Source organism: Epinephelus fuscoguttatus, linkage group LG4 (assembly GCF_011397635.1).
Source record: "Epinephelus fuscoguttatus linkage group LG4, E.fuscoguttatus.final_Chr_v1".
Taxonomy (NCBI): domain Eukaryota; kingdom Metazoa; phylum Chordata; class Actinopteri; order Perciformes; family Serranidae; genus Epinephelus; species Epinephelus fuscoguttatus.
Window position 1 is genome coordinate 10,482,177 of NC_064755.1, and position 21,239 is coordinate 10,503,415.

General features: G+C 40.2%; 1 protein-coding gene across 8 annotated transcripts in view; it reads left to right on the forward strand.

The window, feature by feature from the left end:
- The window catches only part of mical2b (microtubule associated monooxygenase, calponin and LIM domain containing 2b), an 81,369-nt gene extending 60,352 nt beyond the window's left edge, over positions 1-21,017 (forward strand). For 2 of the 8 annotated variants that reach the window (XM_049573602.1, XM_049573603.1), the window contains 15 exons: positions 269-455; positions 617-690; positions 1,284-1,365; positions 7,311-7,472; positions 9,375-9,425; positions 12,243-12,364; positions 12,572-12,811; positions 13,016-13,191; positions 13,324-13,706; positions 15,366-15,439; positions 15,553-15,642; positions 17,487-17,580; positions 18,141-18,249; positions 18,370-18,443; positions 18,538-21,017. In XM_049573602.1, the coding sequence (XP_049429559.1) occupies positions 269-455; positions 617-690; positions 1,284-1,365; positions 7,311-7,472; positions 9,375-9,425; positions 12,243-12,364; positions 12,572-12,811; positions 13,016-13,191; positions 13,324-13,706; positions 15,366-15,439; positions 15,553-15,642; positions 17,487-17,580; positions 18,141-18,249; positions 18,370-18,443; positions 18,538-18,758 (2,139 nt within the window). In that variant the 3' untranslated portion in view covers positions 18,759-21,017. Of the gene's footprint in view, positions 1-268; positions 456-616; positions 691-1,283; positions 6,068-7,310; positions 7,473-9,374; positions 9,426-12,242; positions 12,365-12,571; positions 12,812-13,015; positions 13,192-13,323; positions 13,707-15,365; positions 15,440-15,552; positions 15,643-17,486; positions 17,581-18,140; positions 18,250-18,369; positions 18,444-18,537 lie in introns of those variants that run through there. The other 6 variants (XM_049573608.1, XM_049573609.1, XR_007449121.1 and 3 more) reach the window with 6 other exon arrangements.
- The last annotated feature ends 222 nt before the right edge of the window (positions 21,018-21,239 follow it).

Sequence of the window (21,239 nt, forward strand, 5' to 3'; positions counted from 1 at the left end):
GTGTTTTGGAATATGTAGCTTCTTTGCAGCAACATCCATATTTGAAACATCCTCTGCTGCATAGAAAAACCTGTGAATCATTTTATGGCACTAATTTCCAACAATTTCTATGATGGGTGCCACTGCTGTGAACAGTTCACCATCTCATGCTGTGATTAACTTTTGTGTACTTGCAGGAATCTCAGGAATAATCAACAACCCTAAAAAACTTGGCTTGAAGGCAGCATGTAATATCTCTGTAACCTTGTCCTGGTCTTCTTCCTCTCAGTGTGTGGTACGGAAGGACTTCCCTCCCGGACTCGGCGGCAGCGACATCTGCCACTTCTGCACCAAGCGTGTGTACGTGATGGAGAGGCTGAGCGCTGAGGGCTACTTCTTCCACCGCGAGTGTTTCCGCTGTGACGTCTGTAACAGCACGCTCCGTCTGGGAGGGCACATCTTTGACTCACAGGACAGTACGTTTGATTCACTGTTACTATGGATGTTGTCACCTCACCTGGGAAGGTCTTTAAATCATTTCAAATTTGGAAATGCATTGTCTCATTGTGTTTTTAGAGGATTTTTTTATTCTACACAAGCTTTGTGGATTTGTGATTTTTGTGTGCTTCCTTTACAGGAAAGTTCTATTGCAAGATGCATTATACCCAGCGTCAATCCAGCACTCACATTGGGAGGTTCAGAAGGAGAATGGTAAGGAACACTGCAGTGGTTACATACAAGAAACAAAGCTTTTTTTTAAAAAAAAAAAAAAAAAAAGAAAATGCAGTGTAACCCCAGCAATCAGTGGTCAGATGGTGACATTGTGTCCCTGACCAAAAGCGATAGCCTTGATTTGAACTTTCAATCTGTTGAACAGATGCTCAGCGGGATCTCTGTGCCAAGTATGTCTTTAATGATCATAGACTAAGGGTAATCACGGTTATTTTTTTTTACTGTAGTCCCACTTGTAGGATTGCTTATTCCTGCATATATGAACATGTCTACCAAAGTTGTTTGCATTGCAGTGTTTACAACTTGGTAACCAATTATAGAGAAATTATAGATACCAAAAGTGAATACACAAGTTGTTTTCTGACTTCAAATTATGGTACCTACCAAGGCTGGTGAAGTTTGGATGACATTGAGAAGATCAGAGGTTAAATAAAATGGTGGAAGTAGCGAAAGTGTCATCTTAATAATTTGTGTGAAAACCAAATGTCAGATCACTGCCAGATATCAAAGCACAGGTGTCTTAATCGTAGACATCACTCTGATGTAGTTTCTGTGGATCTTGATTTGTGTAGGAAGACCAAAACCGTGTCACATCCTCAGCGTTGGATGGTGGGAGCTACTCAGCGATGGGCAGCGTCCAGATCCAACCACCAGGTACCCTGGTTTCCTTGCTTAGGCGAGGCCTGAGCTGGCCGAGGCGTGCTAGCCGGGCTGTGTGTGTGTTGCCTCGACAGCTGTTGGGAAGTGTGCGTGAGTCTTTTACAGCTGTGCGGTCCCACGTCAGGAGCTACTCCCACGACTATGTGTTCCTGTATGAGCTGCTGAGCGTGGGCTGTCCTCTGATATGCATGATGCACGATGTGCTGGGACAGATCTACCAGGAGCCCCAGCTGGCCCATCAGCAGCTCATCGGCCTACAGGTCACATAGACAGGGAGGTAACAGGGAGCCTGTCCGGGCCAGTTTACCTGATAGGAACCCAGATGGATTTAAAGTTGTGCTCTTGTACTGCCCACAGTAGATGAATCAGGTGTTCATTAATGTAATATCTGTACTTCCCACATTCCAAGTGTCTATTGTCATTTTAGTTTTGTGTTTTTGAAGTCAAAAGTGTTTATTAAGCCGCTTAAACAGTTGTTACAAAAGTGCTTCACTTGATTAATGCAGTGCCTGGTTTGAATTTTGCCTGCACTTGCATGGGACAGCACAACAAAGTGTCATCTTAAAGGGATAGTTAAGTCGGGTTGTATTAGGTACTTATCCATAGTCTGTGTATTACAGGAGAGCCTATCAGCATGCCCCTGGTTTGGAGTCTGACACAAGCTAAGCAATGTATTGTTGGGCCGCATCTCTAAGCTGGGTTGTGCCGACAGACTCTACTGTATGTAATACACTGGCTTTAAATAAGTGCGCCATATAAACCTGATTCAGAAATTCAAATCTATCCCTTTAAGCAAACTCTCATAAAGGTACTCTGATTATATTGTGCATTTGAGTATTGAATCATACATGCTGAGCAGACCTCAGGGGTGATGCATGCATCGTGTACACCTGACTCTGTTGGTAATAATAAGCTCACATTCCTTGGTACGTGTTTGTTGACTGTCAGGGTGTCCTGGTGTTGTACCCTGCTGAATGCATCTCTGACACACAAGGGCTTGTTCCAGGCTGCTCAGACTGTAGGCATCACCTAAAGGTGCTATTAATGACATCACTGTTCAGAGCTAAGATCTCAGAGTCTGTGAAGTTCCTTTTTCACCATGTGAAATCTGTTCCAGTCATGATTTAGTGATCTTGTCATGCTCAGAGTAACCAATTGGATTGTCACCAAATGTTAAGCCATTCCCCTTCTGCGCTTCAGAAAAGCTTTGAGGTATCTGAAATAATGTGTTTTAAAGGTCCACATAGGACATTTGATTGGAGTGTAGTAACCTGGAACATGCCCTCTGACTAACCCTGAAAGCCATCTGGACAGTGTGGCTTGGTTTCAGTATTATGTCAGAATAAACCACATAGTTACTGATGTTCCATTGACTGCATATTGCCTGTTGCACCTTAACTTTGCACCACAGAGATGTGCAATGGAAATGCCAAAACAGTATTATTATTTTTTCAGTATCATTTCAGGAAATACTTCTGTCACTGAAATACATTTTTTGTGGTTGGTAGTATTTCCCTTTGTTATGTATTTTGTTAAAGATAACTGATTGATTTCCCTTTATAAATTTAAGGCTCTTTGTTTATGGTTTTTATTTTATAAGAGACAAAAAAATGTCAGATTATCTAGAATATTTTAGAATTGTGGACATTTGAAGATCAGGGTGACCATCAAATGATAGAAAATTGCATTACAAAAGTAAATGCTTTACTATTCATAGTCTTATTTTTCCACGTTAGAGCTCTGTGACAAAATCAGAATTCATTTGTTTTCAAAATTTTTCTCTTCATGCTGTGTTACCAGAGGACTTTGTTCTGTTTGTCACAAGCCCTGACAAGGATTCATATTTTCTGCATATTTTTGCAACAGACAGTCAACCATTTTTGGTTACATTTGGTTGTAAAATCAATTTAAAAATGAAACCAAACCAAAAACAATGAGCCTTATCTTGTTTCCAGGCTGTTTTTTTCCACAGTAGTGAACATATTTGTTTAAAAACAGTCCACAAAACATCACAGAAGACTGTATATTCCCGACTGAGAGAAATTAGTTGTTATTTGTTATTTTAAGTTTTGCAATTTTTTTTTCTTTATTCATTTTTTGATTATTTTTGTTACATATTCTATGTTGTAATTGATGATGGTGAATTAAGCTCTGATCATTTGGTTTAATTGTGCAGAATTAGGGGTTAAATCTTAAAATGCACTGTTGACGCACTGTTTATGGGCAGTTCTCACATTCCGATCTATTGACTTATTGCATTAACTATATTATTGCCAACAGTATGTTTTCTTGTAATTCTCCGCACTCGGTGTTTCTTTCCATCTTTCATTTTCCATTTTTCTTTTTTCCCAGATTCATTATTCTCTTTTGTTCACTTCATTTTGTTCAGTCTGTTTCAAGTTTCCAATGCTGCACCCTCTGATTGGCTGATTCCTGCCAGCGGGGAAGGTGATGATTGGCCAGCTTTGGTCATGAAATCTTGTTATGTCGCTTCTGCATTGGCTGCCTCTATAGCCCTGCCCCCTTCATCTTACCAAGATTAACCACTCACAGACCAGCACGAATCTATGACATGCAGTAGCCTGAAAAGGTGTTATGTGTGTCATCGTGATATATTAAATATTTTACCTTACTTAAATTACAGTTGTAATTTAGTAAAGTAAAAGTATCGCCACTCATACTTTTAGCTCTAGTGTTCTCAAAAATAAGACCGTATGCCCTTTAAAGGATGTAGCTGACGTTAATCTATAATATTGTTATTGTTAACCAAAACCAGCACTGTCAGTCTTTTACTTCTGTTCGGTCCTACTATAGATATAAATTAAGTTTTATTTTTAGCCATGTGGCTCCAGGGTTGACAGTGTCAGGCATTTTGTCCACCACTTTGGTCCACAACAAAATATATCAACAAGTAATTGGATTAATTGCCATGAAATGTTTAACAGACATTCATGGTTTCCAGAGGATGAATCCTTATCACCAATGTGATCCGCTTACTTTTCCTCTAGTGCCACCACAAGGTTTACATTTGAGGTTTTGAAAGAAATGTTGGATGGATTGTCATAAAATTTTGTACACCCATTAATTCCAATTGACTTGAGTGATCGTATAACTTTATTTTTGCTTGCAAAGGTCAAATTTTACATGCACACAAAGCAGTATAGCCTCATAAAGCCCCTAGCGTGACCATAGAGTCTTTCTCTATGTTTTTTTTTTCAGCCCACTCCTTGGCCCTGGATGTAATGTAAAGTTTCTATGAAATAAATTGTTGGGAGACATGGCACTGAGGAAGAGGACTTTGGCAACTAGAAATACCTCTTAGTATAACCGGTCATTGTTGTTTGTTTGGTCTTTTCATGGGATTTGTTGACAATTAGGAAGAAATGCTATATAGCTATGCTTATGCTTTGACAAAACATGGAAGTTTTAGCTTTCCATGAAAGATTAGAGCTCTCAGCACGCGGGGGCAATGGGTGTCAATTTCTGTCCAAATGGGCTTTTGTATTTAACAAAAATGCTCCAAATTCCTTATAGTAGGCTATAATGAACATGTACTGATACATATTTAAAACAAAGTTTTAATAAATAACTGTATAAGTACAGATAATCTGTGAAAGAATCAGGTTCCTCTGGCTCCTCCCAGTGTTCCTAATGGCATTTGCAAAAATCCTGAACCAAAACAACCAATCAGAGCCAGGAGGAGTCTCTCACACAGTGTCAGTCACTCCTCGAGGCGCTATCACAATGCACAATTAAACAGAACAGGACCATTGATGAAAAGCTCGCTTTCACTTTTACAGGGCTGGATTCTTGTAAATACCATTAGGAGCACTAGAGGAAGCCAGAGAAACCAGATTTGTTTCACATGTTGTCTCATGCACTACTGCCAGGATACAGTGACATTTTCAGCAAATATTACAAAATACTACATTTTTCAAATAAAAGTTACCTACTGTAGCTTTAATTGCCAAACAAATTCATTAGTTAAAAATACATATGATAAAATAATGGTCAGCTGGCATCAGGTAGATTTACCAAGCTACTGTCATACTGTACGCTATATTTGGAATATGTTCACCACAAGTCAGACCTGGTTGCCAACAGCAAAAAAAATAGTGTGGAGGTAGTTGGAAGCTCATGGTAATGGTGAACTAATGCACACATAACACCTTTTAGTTGGTTTGTCACTTACTCGTTCTGTTTGGTGTCATATCATCCAAACTAACCCCACTAAAACTCATGAAGTGCTGTGTTCCTCCCTAACCTGTCTAACACCAAACATCCATTGGAATGCCCCTGCATTTATTGTCTTGCCCTGCTGTATCATCAGCAGCAGCCTCCCATCTTCTCAGGCCATGTGACAGTAACACATGTGTCCACATGTCTGTGGTCTGTCTGTGGTTCCCTCTGTTTCAGAAGGAGGCCTCTCCCCCTCAGAGCCCCTCTCCAGATCTCTCTCCTGTACCTCCTAGACTTTGCTCAGGAGATCAGCAGAGCAGCTTTTTGCACACTGCCAGAAACACTTTGTTGGCTTTATTCTGTATGTTTCATAGTTATTTTTATAATAACTGTTGAAGCAGCCTGCAAGCCTTGTTATGTGTTTTCCACATTGATAATTACTGTAAAATTGCTTAATTTATGATATTTATAAGCTGTACATATATTCCAAAATAAATCAGTTTGATTACATAAATAATTTGCTTCGTGGTTTGTTGCCAATTAGCTGAATTGCATTACGTGAATAATTCCAAGAAACCAAAGCTTAGACATGACTGAACAGTTGGCATTCAAGGTAATCTCATAATGCGACAGTCAAACTTCAGATTATTTCCACATCTTTTAACCACTAAATTAACAACCTCATCAAAAAGCAAATCCTTTCTCCAAGTCTGTGCTACGTCGACCTAACATCACCCACACAAATCATGGTCACAATCACAGCTTCTGTTAACTCAGCAAATAACTTGCTCTGTAACATCTGATAAAAAGCTCAACAACCTTTAGGTCTGCAGTGGATTCAGAGGGAGCACAGCTCACACAGCTTGAAACATAATCAGAAGGCTTTAAAAGCTTCTGCTGCAAAAAATGTCATTTTAATGTTACGTAAAAAATAGACAAAAACTATATGCAAAAGCTTAGCTATAATCAAATACTGTTAAGCCAAGGTAAATTTAAACAAACTGAACTCCACTCTAGTCAACCTGAACAGAATTGAAGTGAATCACATGTCATTTCCTCCTGTCAGCTTCCTCGTGGGTTCTGCTACTGGGTCTGCTCTATCCTTTCCTCTGGGTTTGGTATCTATGTATCATTTGGTAAAATGTTATTCTCCTGTGGCTATATAAGTGAGAACACCAATGGGTGCAAGTTAAAAAAAGAGTCACATTAATAAAAGGTCTGGTTGTTTGATGGCTAATAGAAACACTGCATACAAAGTTTGTATCAAGATATTTTCATTTCTTTGCTGTGACCAAGTGGAATCACCTTTGGAAAGATTCTGTACAATGTTGCCTTCATTACTCTGTGAGTACTGGTACCAGCATGTCATGTATTTTATCAGTGTTTTGTTGCAAGTAGGGATTATTCTGTGTGCTTTTAAAGGCATGTGTCACTTTCAGAATTAGAAACTATATTCATTATTTTGCTGCTTTTAGTGCTTTTACAATATGGAAGGTATATAAGGATATGTTTGCTGCCTTACATGCATATTTGTTTGGTACCTGGTAACCATTCTTTGATATGCTATGCTGATTGTTTTAGATCATATATTACACAAGATATATAGTAACTGCTAACTTGTTTTTCTGAAGTAGACTCCCAGTTAGACAGTTCATGTGCATGAAATGAGCTACATGTTTGAAAATGTTTATTGTAACTTAGGTTAACACTAATTCAAAGCTAGTTAAAACTTAATGCCCACACACTGTTTTAATTTGCAGGTGGGCTGTCCAACTTGTATTCAGAGCAGCTTGATAAAGGTCAGGAAGGAGTTCCTGAAGACACAGAGATGGCTGTTGAAGCTCTGGATGCTTCCTGTATAGTCAAAGCCACAGCACAAGATACCACAGGTGCCAAGGACCAAATCCAGGAGAGTACCAAAGGTCAGTGTGGCTCCTAGAGTATCATTTTCAGGTTCCCCAAATATGCAGCACTGTGAAGAAGTTATTATATGTCTCTCAAAGCTATTAACAAAGACACTGCGCTGATCAAATGGGTTTCAGCCGCTGGCGACCGGTAGGTTTTCTCCCACAGTGTCCATTATTTTATCACTAGAAGACTTTTCCTGGGCTCAGCAGCCTATCCACACATGTTTCTACACATGCACGACCAATGCTAACACAACAGACAAGCTGCTGCTAGGCCATGCACTGATGTCCTTAGTTGTAGCAGAGTCCCTTATCTGGTAATAGAGCTTATAAAGAAGACAAATGAAAATCTTGGTGCAGCCAATGCAGCAAAAGTGCCCCCATGGTAGACAAAATATGATTAGTGCCCTCTAGGGTGCCCTTCAATTGGAGAAACGTGATTAAAAAACCCTCTAGGGTGCCATCCTAGTGGAGAAAACATGATGAAGTGCCCACTAGGGTGCCCACCTAGTGAAGGAAATGTAATGTAGTGCCCACAATTTTGCCCTTGTAGTGTAGAAAACATGATGAAGTGCCCAGTAGGGTGCCATCCTAGTGGAGAAAACATGATGAAGTGCCCTCTAGGGTGCCCACCTAGTGGAGGAAATGTAATGTAGTGCCCACAATTTTGCCCTTGTAGCGTAGAAAACATGATGAAGTGCACTCTAGGGTGCCCTCCTAGTGGAGAAAACATGATGAAGTGCCCTCTAGGGTGCCCTCCTTGTGGAAAAAACATGATGTGGTGCCCACAGGTGTTCCTTCTAGTGGAGAAAATGTAATGAAGTGCCCACTAGGGTGGCCTGCAATTAGAGAAAATCTGATGAAATGCCCTCAGTTGTGCCCGTCCACTGGAGAAAATGTTATGAGGTGCCATCTAGGATGCCCTCCTAGTGGAGAAAACATGATGAAGTGTTGTCTAGGGTGACCTTAAGATTTAAAAAAGGTGATGTAGTGCCCAGAATTGTACCCTCTTTGTGTAAAAAAAAAAAACATGATGAAGTGCCCTCTAGGGTGCCCTCCTTGTGGAAAAAAACATGATGTGGTGCCCACAGGTGTTCCTTCTAGTGGAGAAAATGTGATGAAGTGCCCTCTAGGGTGCCCTTCTATTGGAGAAACATGGTTTAAAAACCCTCCAGGGTGCCATCCCTAGTGGAGAAAGTATGATGAAGTGCCCACGAGGGTGCCCACCTAGTGGAGGAAATGTAATGTAGTGCCCACAATTTTGCCCTTGTAGTGGAGAAAACACGATGAAGTGCCCTCTAGGGTGCCCAACTAGTGGAGAAAACATGATGAAGTGCCCTCTAGGGTGGCCTTCGATTGGAGAAAATCTGATGAAATGCCCTCAATTGTGCCCGTCCACTGGAGAAAATGTTATGAAGTGCCCTCTAGGATGCCCTCCTAGTGGAGAAAACATGATGAAGTGTTGTCTAGGGTGGCCTTAACATTTTAAAAAGGTGATGAAATGCCCCATAGGTTGTCCTTTATGCTAGAAACCTTTCGGCAAAGTTTTTATTTCTCTAATACTTTGATTTATGTTCTAATACCTGCAAAATGAATGATAATCCTCTCAGATGTATCCTTACATTACTTGCTAATTAGCAGATATTGCTAACATGCTTAACAGCTCAGAGCTGCTAGCTGTATGGCTGTACTTTTCTTCATATATGTTCACGACTTGTTAACCTTTACAACAGCTTTAAAATCTTTTTTATCCCTTTATGTTTTGCGAGATGATGATTCTTATTTTTAGATTGTGCTAATCATCTGTAATCACCTGAAAACACACTGTAGAGGGTTTGGTCTCTGTACTGTTATCATGTCACAGGCAATTTTCTTTTCGTCTCATTTTCTTTTGGACTCTGTCTCCCATCTCTGTAGATCACAGTAACACAAAACAGAATAATCGATGGAAACGGAAAATCAGAGCAAGTGAGTACCTCAGATTATTTTGTCTGTCTCTGCATTGCTTCTTCTGTCTCCAGTTTTTTCAATTTTTTTTTTTTTTTTGCTGTAGCATCATTTAGGTTTGATTGAGAACTGACGTCTGTGCTTGGTCTGTTTCTACAGATAGACGGGCTGATTGTAATTAAGTTATGTAAGGTATAATCCTAGGAATCTCTTTTGGTCACTGTGCTTTGTCTGAAGTCATGTTTGATTAAATCATAAAGGTATTTATTCATTTGTCCTATAGTATAACATATAGTCACAGTTGGTAGAGATATCACAGTTCTAAGCAGAGGGGCTGTAATATTACTGTAAATAGATGTGTGTTTCTGTGATGTATACACACACACACATATATATATATATACAAGCATTGCAGTCATGGGCTTGGAGCCAAAGTGGTGTGTTAGATCACATTTTACAGGAGAGCCAATACAAATCAAACCTGATTCAGCTGCTGTTGCCATGCACTGATTACAGCATTTGATATAGCATCACTATGAAAACAATATTACTAGAGTTTATGTTGAAAAGTATTTATTTAATGTTACATAAATGTCAAAAGAGCGAGACACGACATTTTGGCACAAACATTTTCCCAATAGAGTAATGCAGAAGATGGGTGTACGTCAGAAAAACACTTTAATTTCAATTAAAATATATCAATTATACTTAAATCAGTCCTTCAGTTCTCTGCTTCTTCTTTTCTGTTTTCACTACACATTAATGATGAAGTGTGTTGCCAGGTTAAATCCCCCATTGGTGACTCAACTATTTGTAACCTCTCTGACTTGGGGAAATTCTCATTGCATTTGTATGGACAAGAGACACGGATCTTCTCATTAACCCTTTTTGTGGGCAAACAGACATTTAATATGTTAATATAACTTTGGCCTAAACTGTTCCGTCTTTATGTCAGGGCATGTCAGTCTCCAAGTTCTCAGTATCTCTTTTTCCTCTTCATTTTTCCCTCTGGCTCTGAGTCGATATGAAGTCAACTATGTCATCGGGTTCATATTCCATCGAACATATTAAAACCTCCTCTGCTGTGGTGAGCTTACTCCCTTTTGGCACCGAACAAATCATTGTGGCATGCTCTGTCAAAGCTTTGTTCAGTGCCAAAAGGATGTAAGCCCACTTGTGCCCTCCTGGCACAGACAGGAATTTACTTTTACTGCTACACCTTGTAGTGTTCTTTTAATTACATGGGTCATCATTTCAGTTTGTCATTTTGGCAATGAAAATATCTCACTGGGAGCTTTCATTTGATATACTACTCATATTCGCCCAAAATTGCACCTAATGCCCCCCTGGCTCCAAGCCCTATAAATCAAATAACTGTCAGTGGGGAGGTTTCATAACAGACAAGAAGAGGCACTGTGCTGTGACTCTTGGTGTGTTCCGAATTACATACTTTTTCTATTTACTTTTAGTAGGTACCACAGCTGCCCTTAAAAAGTACCTACTGCTGCATGCAGTATGCACACAAAGGGGACATTCTACTTCCTCACAACGTTACACCTTGAACTTCGACCATCTCACTCATATATCTGTTACCATGGAGATAAAACAAAATACCATTCAATGAGCTCGCTAGAGATGGAGGTCAACCTGGAGAGCTCTGATGTTATTATTTTGCAATAAGTTACAACTGCATCCACTGTAGATTCTAACATATTATATTCACAATCATAAAACTACAGAGGCCATACATTTCATGTCACTGTTATTTAATACTTATGCCCTTTTGTTGTTAGTTATATTTATGATTATTTTACTTAATTAAACAAATAATATTCCTGTTATTACCAACTGACTGATTATCTGCATGTCATCCATCATTAGACCTTCAAGCAGTGGATCTGACATATCTTTCTCTGTGCAGAGGATTGTGGGTCAGAATAGTCAGAAAAGCATGCTGGCTTTCAAAATCAGAAGGGACGTAGTAGAACATCCTGGTATTTTTGGCACACTGATTTGACATACTGTATTGGGACATACTAAATCTTTTCCTGGCATACTATATAGTATGGTAGTATGGATATTGTAATGCATAGTGTGTCTGAGGTCCGTGCAGCAATGAACACTCTTGTAATGCTGCATGTACAACACTAGAGGTCAGTATTGTTGTTAATCTGACAGCAGTCATTGCCAGAGGTTCTTTTTTGTTTTCCTCAACGTTGCTCTATAGTCTCAGCAATATTTATTTTCAGATGTTTTAGGTGTATCAGATCAGTTGTTTTGTCGGGGAACAATGCAGCACAACACATTATGTCTGTATGCAAATTTTGAATTTGAATGACTTTCTTTGTTTCACATTTGCAAACCACATCCTGTGCTCAGCTAACTGTATCACTGGCTTTATAAGCCTCATATATAATACAAAGCCTTTTTCACAGCAGACATTTCAATTAGTCATCACAGGAAAAACACAGGTGTCCCACTGTCCCAGTGAGCCATGACAGTGTGACAGTGAGCCAGCATGCACAATACCAGGACCATGAAACTGACGCAGCTAAATGGAACCCAGCCATTTTGTTTATCCCCTGTGCTTTCCTGCTGTGACAAGTCAAAATATCTTCTGTGAAAAAGACCTGTTCTGTTTATCTTTGATAGGGTTAGTAGTGTTGAATCATGCTCTGTGCTGGTTATAATAAGTGTTAAGAAACAACTTTGACAAACAACTGATATTTTGCAAAGCTTCCATAATTATATTTCAGTTTCCATTTGAGAGGCTGAATGACACAAGTGTGATGAGATGCTCTCAAACAAATGACTAACTAACTTTTTGCCATCCTACAGCCTTCCCTCTGATCTTCATCAAGCACTTCCAGAGAAGCTGGTCAATGGACAAAGACGGACCAGAGACTGTCCCTGAAGTGGACTCTGACTTTGAGGAGATCACTATAGTGGAAAAACAAACTGTATGTAACGTGATCTATTCTAGCTTCACTCAACACGCACCACATATAGTGTATAAGTACATCTACTCAAATCTTACCATTGAAAATGATGTAACTAGAGTAAAAAAAAAGTCTTCTGTCTAATTAATTGACGTTGCATAGATATGTTTAATAACACTATGTAAGCAAATAGACTTTTGTGCACTGACAAGATTCCTGTTCTCCCAGATCTCAGACAGCAGTTCCAAGACATCAGCAGATACCCAGGAACCCTCAGAGGGACGTGAGAAGAGTGAAGAGCACCCATCTGCAGGAACGACAGTCGGCAGCTCGTCCAACCCAAAGAAACGTTTGATGCTATCTCTTGCTGAGAAAGAGAAGCTTCTGAACTGGGACATGCCGGTCGCACCGGTGGAGGAAACTCTGATTAACATTAAAACCAAAAACACACATCAACATAAAGACCAGGTAGAGTTAGTCATTTATCAAGGCAGCAATATCAGTGGTTCTAGAGAAGAGTAAGCCTGCACATTAATTTTTTCCTCCTCTTTTATTCTCACTACTCCTTCCAGTGTAAGGCAGTGGTCCAAAGGGAGTGATGAGAGTGAGATAAGAGGAGTTAATTCCACATTATGTTAACCGCATTTTTCCTGTCCTCTGATGTTTTATCAGGTACAAGCAGAGACAGAAGCCGATAAGCCTCAGACAGACTCGGGCCAGGATGGGGAGCCATCTCAGAGCCAAACCTCCGCCTCGTCCCCCTCAACCTTCCAGCTTATAGCGGACGCCTTCAGGAGAACATTTAGTGTGACCAATCCCTCCAGCAGGTCCAACACTGCAGTCACAATGTTTGTATAAAATACTTTATTTAAGTTTTTTTCTGTAAGCATCTTATCAGCCCAAACCGCCTTTTTTGGTTATTCATTCCTTGATTCGATTCAAACTGAATGCACATTATGATTTGTACTCCACTTTACCAGGAGGACCAAGCATGATGGCCCCCGCAAACAGAGGCCCATATCAGAAGGTGCGTTGAGCTTTAGCTCCCTGTTCAACACTGCAGGTCCAGACCCATCAAAAGATGAGAAGACAGCTGGCAAGCATAGGGATCGGTTGGCATCTGTAGAGGCCAATCCATGGGGGGGCGGGCAGGACCTGCCCTCTCTGTTGCAGCAGGTGTCGCTGAAGGGCCGTAGAGACTCTGGAGGCGTGTTCTCTGATGATATGGCCCCGTTTACTGGAAGGAGGGTCAACTTGTTCTCATCCCTGAGGCTAAGGAAGAGGGAGGACTCAGAGAGTGAGGGGCGGGACCAGGAGGCGCAAAAGGAAATCAGGACGATACTCAGCAACCTCAGAAACAAAGGTTAGTGATTCTTAACCAGAACAACAACTCTTTGACCTGCATGAATAGATCTTTTGGCCACTTGGGGGCAGTGCAACAAACTGTAAACACAACATGGAAATATTAATACTTTATGAAGCTGTCATGGTGAACGTGTTAGCAGTCAACACTTATTAACACATCCAGCACATATTGAGCCAGTATTTGTTTGGAGTCATGTTTCAGGTGACTTAATGAACATACATTTATCTCCTGAGCTCCTCTTTAGCTGCTAAATGCTCCAATCTGTTCATCAGCTATTGGCTAACTCTGTCTGTTTGCTGATGATGCTGGACATTATTATACAGTGGGTGTATCAGTGCTTGTTGCCTGCCTTTGATGCATCTGAAAACGCCACCGATGAGAGCGGTGGAAGTCAACCACAACAGTTAAGTTGTGGCCCAGAAACCAAAACAGAGCTCAAAGTTAGCAGAGCATGAGTGACCCCTTTCAAAGTATACATACGTATTTGATCCTTTGTGAAAGGCATAGTTTGGATTATTTAAAGTGGAGTTGTCTGGAATATATATTCATAGTCAGTGTATTACAAACAGGAAATGTCTGTCGGCACAGCCCTGATTTAAAGTTAAGCAATGTACTGCTGTGGGCAGATGCAGCAACAAAACATTGTTTAGCCACCTAAAAATGTCTATAACAGTATAACTGTATGTTATATTGACAGTATTTTCACTGCTTTACCTTTTAATCAGACAGCCACCAGTCACCAGAGTCCATTGACAAAAACAGTCATTTTGACTCTTTGAACACAGGAGCTGCTGGTCTTCTGCTGCCTCCATCACTTAGTTTGTTTGGGTTGTTGTGTGACTGTGGTGAATCTGAACTTAACACCAAAGTCACACAATGACACAAACAAACTAACTGATGGGGGCAGCAGTAGACCAGCAGCTCATGTGGTTCCAGAGTCACTGTTCCAAATCAAAGCTCCAGCCGGCTTCTCCAAACTGAGCATGTGCCAACTGACATCTAGATTGTACAATACACTGATTATGGATAAGTATCCCATATAACCCCACTTCAAAAGATTCTAAGTATGCAACTCCTTGTAACAGGCTGATGTTTCTAAGTGTCATGGATAGATTCACTCATTTTCCAAAGGGAGTGTTGGGTACGTGTCCTTGATAACTTTCATTTCCAATGGGAAGAGTAAGGAGATTTTATTTGCTTGTTTATTATGGAGTGAATATAATTTGGGCTGGTTTTTTTTTTCTTCGGTATTTCATGTTTCAGTATTTTATATCATGAGACACTCCACCTGCTGTGATGTACTTGTTATGCTGGTTGTGGTCGGCTGGGATCTACCCCACTTGTGTATACTGTTTATGAGATTGCCAGAGTGCAGGCTGAAGAAACACTCCTTGCCCAAAACCTACGTGTGGAAAAATTAAAAAGTCAAATCAGAGTGTGTTCTAGCCTTCACTTTTTATCTGCATGAACATTTGGCATTCAGTCTTCAAGATCTAATCGTGAATTTAGCGCATTGTGTCTTATTTTTGTAGATTCACACCATGAAATATTATCAGTTTTACAAAGTTATAAATGAAACCGCTGTTTTGTACTTCTTTTCTGCAAACTTTCAAAGTTACTTGGCTATTCTCACTTGTTTCTTTTGTTTTAATCCAGCCTCCAGACAACACAATCTTGAAGAGCCCTCCTCTAGTGACGATGACAATGAAAACCTGACATCCAATCAGAAAGTTTGTACAGACCATTTCTATGTGCTAAAAGACAGTACAGTGCAGGGTATTGTTACAGATACTATATTTGCATGTACATTTTTTTCTGAAATGTTCTGTTCTTCCTGTCCCAGCTGTATCCAGAGAGACAGAGGAGGAGGCAGGAGAAGATGGTTGCCCAGCAGGCTAAAAGAGAACTGCTGAAGAGGCTTCACAGAGCTCAGGTACTGTTCTTTCTCATAGATTCACTTATTTTTAACAGGATGGTTCATAACGGAGAGCTGTCCATGGTCTCAGCACACTGCGTCTCTTAACCTGCCCTGAAATTCCCACTATCTATCTGACTGGGTGAAGGGCTTTCTGCTACCAGTGATCATGAGACATTTTATATTTTCAAGATTTACCAGATGCTCTGCAGAAGGGCAAAGAGCAAAGGTTCACTCCTGCACTGTGTTTGGATAAGTATAGTGCAGCTCAGTGTGTGCTCAGCCTGATTGTACTGAAAATGTACTTATTATGCCTGCTTCAGTTTTTTTTAGATTTAACAGAGTGGTGTCATTGTTCTTCACCTTCCTGTTGGATTCTGATGCTTTTTGATGTCTGTGTGTGCACATTAAAGTTGCACTAGACACCAGTCTAAAGTTGACCTTTGGGCTGCAAATGGCAAAATTATTTTTTATATTTTATCCATAACTCTCCACATTGAAAGAATAGTTCAGTATTTTGGGAAATACTTTCATTCACTTTATGAAGGTAGAGTTAGACTTGCTCAGTATTTGGCCAATTAAAAAAAAATCCTTATTGGATTGTTTAAACGCCCAATTATGGATATCAGTGCAGGCCTCAATAATCCAGTAGAGCTCATAGACTATAGACTATAAAATAATGGATGTAGCCACTGTGATGTCACCCTTTAGTTTGTGGACTCCCGTTTTGAAGCCCTGAGTTCGGCATTTTGGCTGTCGCCATCTTGGCTTTTTGTAGCCAGAAGTGAATATATTTGGACGACTGAGTGGAGCTAACCCTAAAACTAGCTGCTAACTTGGTTAGCACATGGCATTACAGTCTGTGTTTACCTGTGATAATGCTAATGCTAATTTTTGCTAGCAAAAAAACAGGTGTAAACCATTAAAACAAAATGTATTTCCAAGAATAATGGAATTTCTGACTCCCTAGAGGGTCTTTTTGCACAACTAAACACTGAAAAAATCATTTTAGACGACCAAATCGTTACTCGTTACTGGGTTACGCCATGGTTATGTTACCAGTTGTCATGAATGGGGAAATTAGCTATAGAGATCAAAACCGTTTTTTGTACTGGGCTGTTACATGTTTATTTCTGCTGTAAAGTTGGGCATTTTAACACAGGGTCTATAAGGATTTATTTGCTCCTGGTGCCAGCCTCAAGAGGCCATTCGAGGAACTGCAGTTTTTAACACTTGCGCATTTGCATGTGTTGCTGCTTGGTAGAACTACAAAATGTAATTTTTAAACTTCTTGTTTTGCATTGAATAAGCAAACAAGATAAAGTGTGTTAATTAGTTAGCTTTTAATGTGCTGACAAGATATTCTTGTAGCTTCAGACAGAGCCAGGCTAGCCTTTACCCCTGTTTCTGGTATTGACAGTAAGGCACCTGGTGGCTCTGGCCTAATATTGAATGTACAGACATGAGATTGGTAATAATCTTTTCATAAAGCTCTCTGCAAAAACTCTAACACAATATGTCCATGCAGATAGTTTTGTATTTTGTCCAGGTTTTCAGATATCTGTCTCTGAAATTTCTGCCATAATTCAAATGTAATGAAGGTGAATGAAATATTGTTTGTGGTATTCACAACACTCTTAGATAGAAAAACCCAACAGCAACATCTCTTTCCAGAACTGCTGACCTGGTCACTCTGAATAGTCCATTATTGCAACTAGTTTTTACCGAAGGAACTGTGGCTTCAAAAACTGTCAACGGTGTGTTCTCTAGATTATTCAGAGACATCCACACCTCCTGGACAGAGTAACAGTCATTTCCTTTGATCATGTGTGTCATATAATATCTTGTTTTGCATTGCCCAGGCCATCCAGAGACAACTGGAGGAGGTTGCAGAGAAACAGAGAGACCTAGAGGAGAGAGGAGTGGCTATAGAAAAGATCATAAGAGGAGAAACAGGTACCAAACAACATTCACACACACAGACCAGTGTCTTTCACAGGTCCATTACAAAGCTCCTTTTAATGACAGAGCTCTGAACCATAACACCATGGTTCAATCTACGTCTACAGTAAGCTCAATGGAATTCCACTGTGAAAGCCTCATTCTTCTTCTACTCTTTTAATTGATTTGTACATACTTTTCAGACCATTCAGAAAAAAACATTGCCTTGTAATCCTGCTAACAGTTAATGGCTTTACTCTCAATAGACAGTGAGACTTCATTGTTGCTTCATCTTTTTACAGTACAGGGCTTTGTTTGTGTTCTGGTGAATAGTGAGGTCTTGTCAGGCTGACGCAAAGCAGATGCCCCGTGTGTGTTTGTGTGTGTGTGTTTGATTCCAGTATGATTTTTTTTTCTCCTAATGGCTTTATGTAATTGATGTAAAACTACAAAATATGTTTTTTTTTTCTTTGCCATTCTGCCTCTTTCCTTCCCTCCCAACCCTCCCACATTCATTCCCATTGATCTCCCTCTCTTCTTCCTCCCTCTTTGCTTTCTCACTCTTCCTCTCCCAGAATCATCTCAGACAGATGACAGTGACGAGGCCCAGCTCTATCAGTCCTGGTTTAAACTCGTTCTGGAGAAGAACAGATTGGCTCGCTACGAGTCTGAGCTCATGATCTTGTAAGTGACTGCATCAGATCACACATGGATTAATGACTTGTAATGGAAAGCATAAATGAATATTGAATGCAATCCCTATTTCTCACCAGTAGAGGTCACACGATTTTTCTCTTCTCTTAGTGCTCAGGAGCTTGAACTGGAGGACACGCAGAGCCGACTGCAGCAAGACCTTCGACACAGGATGGCAACAGAAGGTAAGGGTTGAATAGACATAAACACACAATCTGATAGTCAGACATAATTGTGCATAACAGTCCTTCTACCTTCCTCCACTCTTTTCCACTTCAGATACAAATAAGAGCGCCTCTGAGCTGCAGCAGGAGCAGGAGATCTTGGCAGAGATCATGAGGACGGTGGAGAAACGAGACATGTTGGTGTCGATACTGGAGGAGCAGAGGCTAAAGGAGAGGGCTGAGGACAGGGACCTGGAGAGCCTCGTGCTGTCCAAGGGCTACGAGCTTCACTGGGCCCAGGCGGATGACAGCTGGGGGCAGGAGAAGCTGGAGTGAAGGTTGAATGTTGAGCACCTCAGTGGTAAAACGCAGAATGATGTGACACTGTTTTAAACAAACAGAGTGAAACTTTACCCTACTAGTATGTGTCTGGCTTATTCTCATAAAAGCTACACATTAAGATAATGTGGGGAGGAAAGAACTGTCACGAAGGCTGAGGTGTTAATTCCCACTAAAGAGGTCAGCTTCAAGACAAGGCTTCATCTATGTGCTAGAATGCTGAGCTAACAGATTGAGGATGAATGGGAATGGAGCCTGAGCTAATGACTTCCTTAACAGCCATGAGGGCTAATAACATCTCTGCCATTAAGGTTATTTGACCTCTGTGCTCAGAAGTGTAATCCGCGATGGCGCAGGCTGACACTGACCTGAAACTGGATGAACACTATGATTAACCACTTCTTATAATGTGACTGATCGCTAAGATTTTGGCACACCTCATAAACCAAACTGACTGCCTAATCAGCAAATGCTTTATGTAGTTGCTCGCCTTATGAGTGGAACTGTTGTGACAGATTTGTTGTTATTTTAACACTGTATAGCCTCACTGGATAGCACATGGAACGACTCAACACTTTTCCCTGAAGTTTTATTGTTTTGCACTGTGTGTGTGTGTTTTATCTGTGTCATAATGTGATGTGCTTTATCTACTTCACTGTTTGTCACTTTGTAGCTGTTTGTGAGTGTAAGCTCTCTTGTGTGTAGTTTAATATTGTTATTTCTTTCACTTTGTGCTGGAACACTGTCAAATAAAATTATTTTTACACCCAGACACTGGTGAACACAGGAGAAATGGAAATCTAACTGCCACATATTTGTAGCCAGCTGGTAAGATGTGCCTCTGCCAGGTGGCTCAATGTCACCTTTTGCCCCATTGTGACTGGAGCTGCATAATTAATTGAAATATTAAAATTGCAAAATGACCAAGTGCAATATCCAAATAGGAGCTGCATTTTTTTAATGAAAAAGCTGAAATGTGTCACAACACACTGCTATAAATGAAGCATTGTGGTTCTGTAGAGATGCCTCAGCCTACAAATCATATTCTACATGTAAGAGAACATGCTTGTTTTGGCAAAAATCACATCATCATCGTCATTTTTTTTTCAGTGAAAATGAAATGCAAAAATGACAATTGCGCTTCATATTGCAATTGCAGTATCTGTTAAAATAATCGCAATATATTTTTTTGCATTTCGTGCAGCCCTTATTTTGACACAAGTTGCCGCAAAATTAAAAACTGATTCACAGGGCAGCATCTGCACAGCGCTTTGTGATTCTTGGTGGATTTATTCCATGACTACTACTGTCCGTTAAACTGTGATTGTTTCATTTTACTGGTTTTAACCTAGTGTATGGGCTGTGAGTCAAATGCAGGCTTACCTCTCTCATGAGAAGATGAATTATTTGTTTACATGAGTTTTAATCCCAGGACAAGAATCCACATTTCTTCAAAGGTTGTTTATATTGTGAATTAACACTAAATTCAGAGTAAGTTATGTTTTCATGATAAAAACAGTATATTTTTGTTGTTTGTTTTATGCTGCTTTGAGACTTTTAAATGGAAAAATCTTAAATAAAAATGACTTTAAAGTTTTGAGTAATTATAAATTTGCTACATATTTTTTATTCAGAGTTGTTAGGGTTGTAACTCGTCTTTTATACTGTAACATAAGCACCCCATCAGTTTCTTGTCAGTTGTATGTCTAACTATCGGTAAGTCAGGATGGACGATTGTTTTAATTTGAAAGGTTGGACTAGTGGTAAATATATAGATAAAATTTAATTGAGGTATTTATGATATACATGCTCATAACATGGGTGGCACGGTGGTGTGGTGGTTAGCACTGTCACCTCACAGCAAGAGGGTTGCCGGTTCAATCCTGGGTGTGGGAGACCTTTTGTGAGAGTTTGCATGTTCTCCCCGTGTCAGCGTGGGTTCTCTCCGGGCACTCCGGCTTCCTCCCACAGTCCAAAGACATGCAGGTTGGGGACTAGGTTAATTGATAACTCTAAATTGTCCATAGGTGTGAATGTGAGCGTGAATGGTTGTTTGTCTCTATGTGTCAGCCCTGCGATAGTCTGGCGACCTGTCCAGGGTGTACCCTGCCTCTCGCCCGATGTCAGCTGGGATAGGCTCCAGCCCCCCCGCGACCCTCAAGAGGATGAAGCGGTTAGAAGATGAATGAATGAATGTAAAAAAAAAAAATAAAAAAAAAAAAGTGCTCAAATGTATTGACTGCACTGCTGAAAAACCTGGAAGCTGAACTGCATTACCCAGAGAAGCTGCAGAGCTGAAATACATTGCTACACAAGCTCTGAAGTCGTTCATAAAATAACCTATTGAATCAAAATCAAATCAAAGTCTGTATTTTAATTTAATGTATTTATCAATTAAAGTATTTTTTGTTTGAGCTGAAATGGGGCCAACCCACAGGTGAGCACACCATTAGCTTAATGGGGTACTTTCTTGTCCAT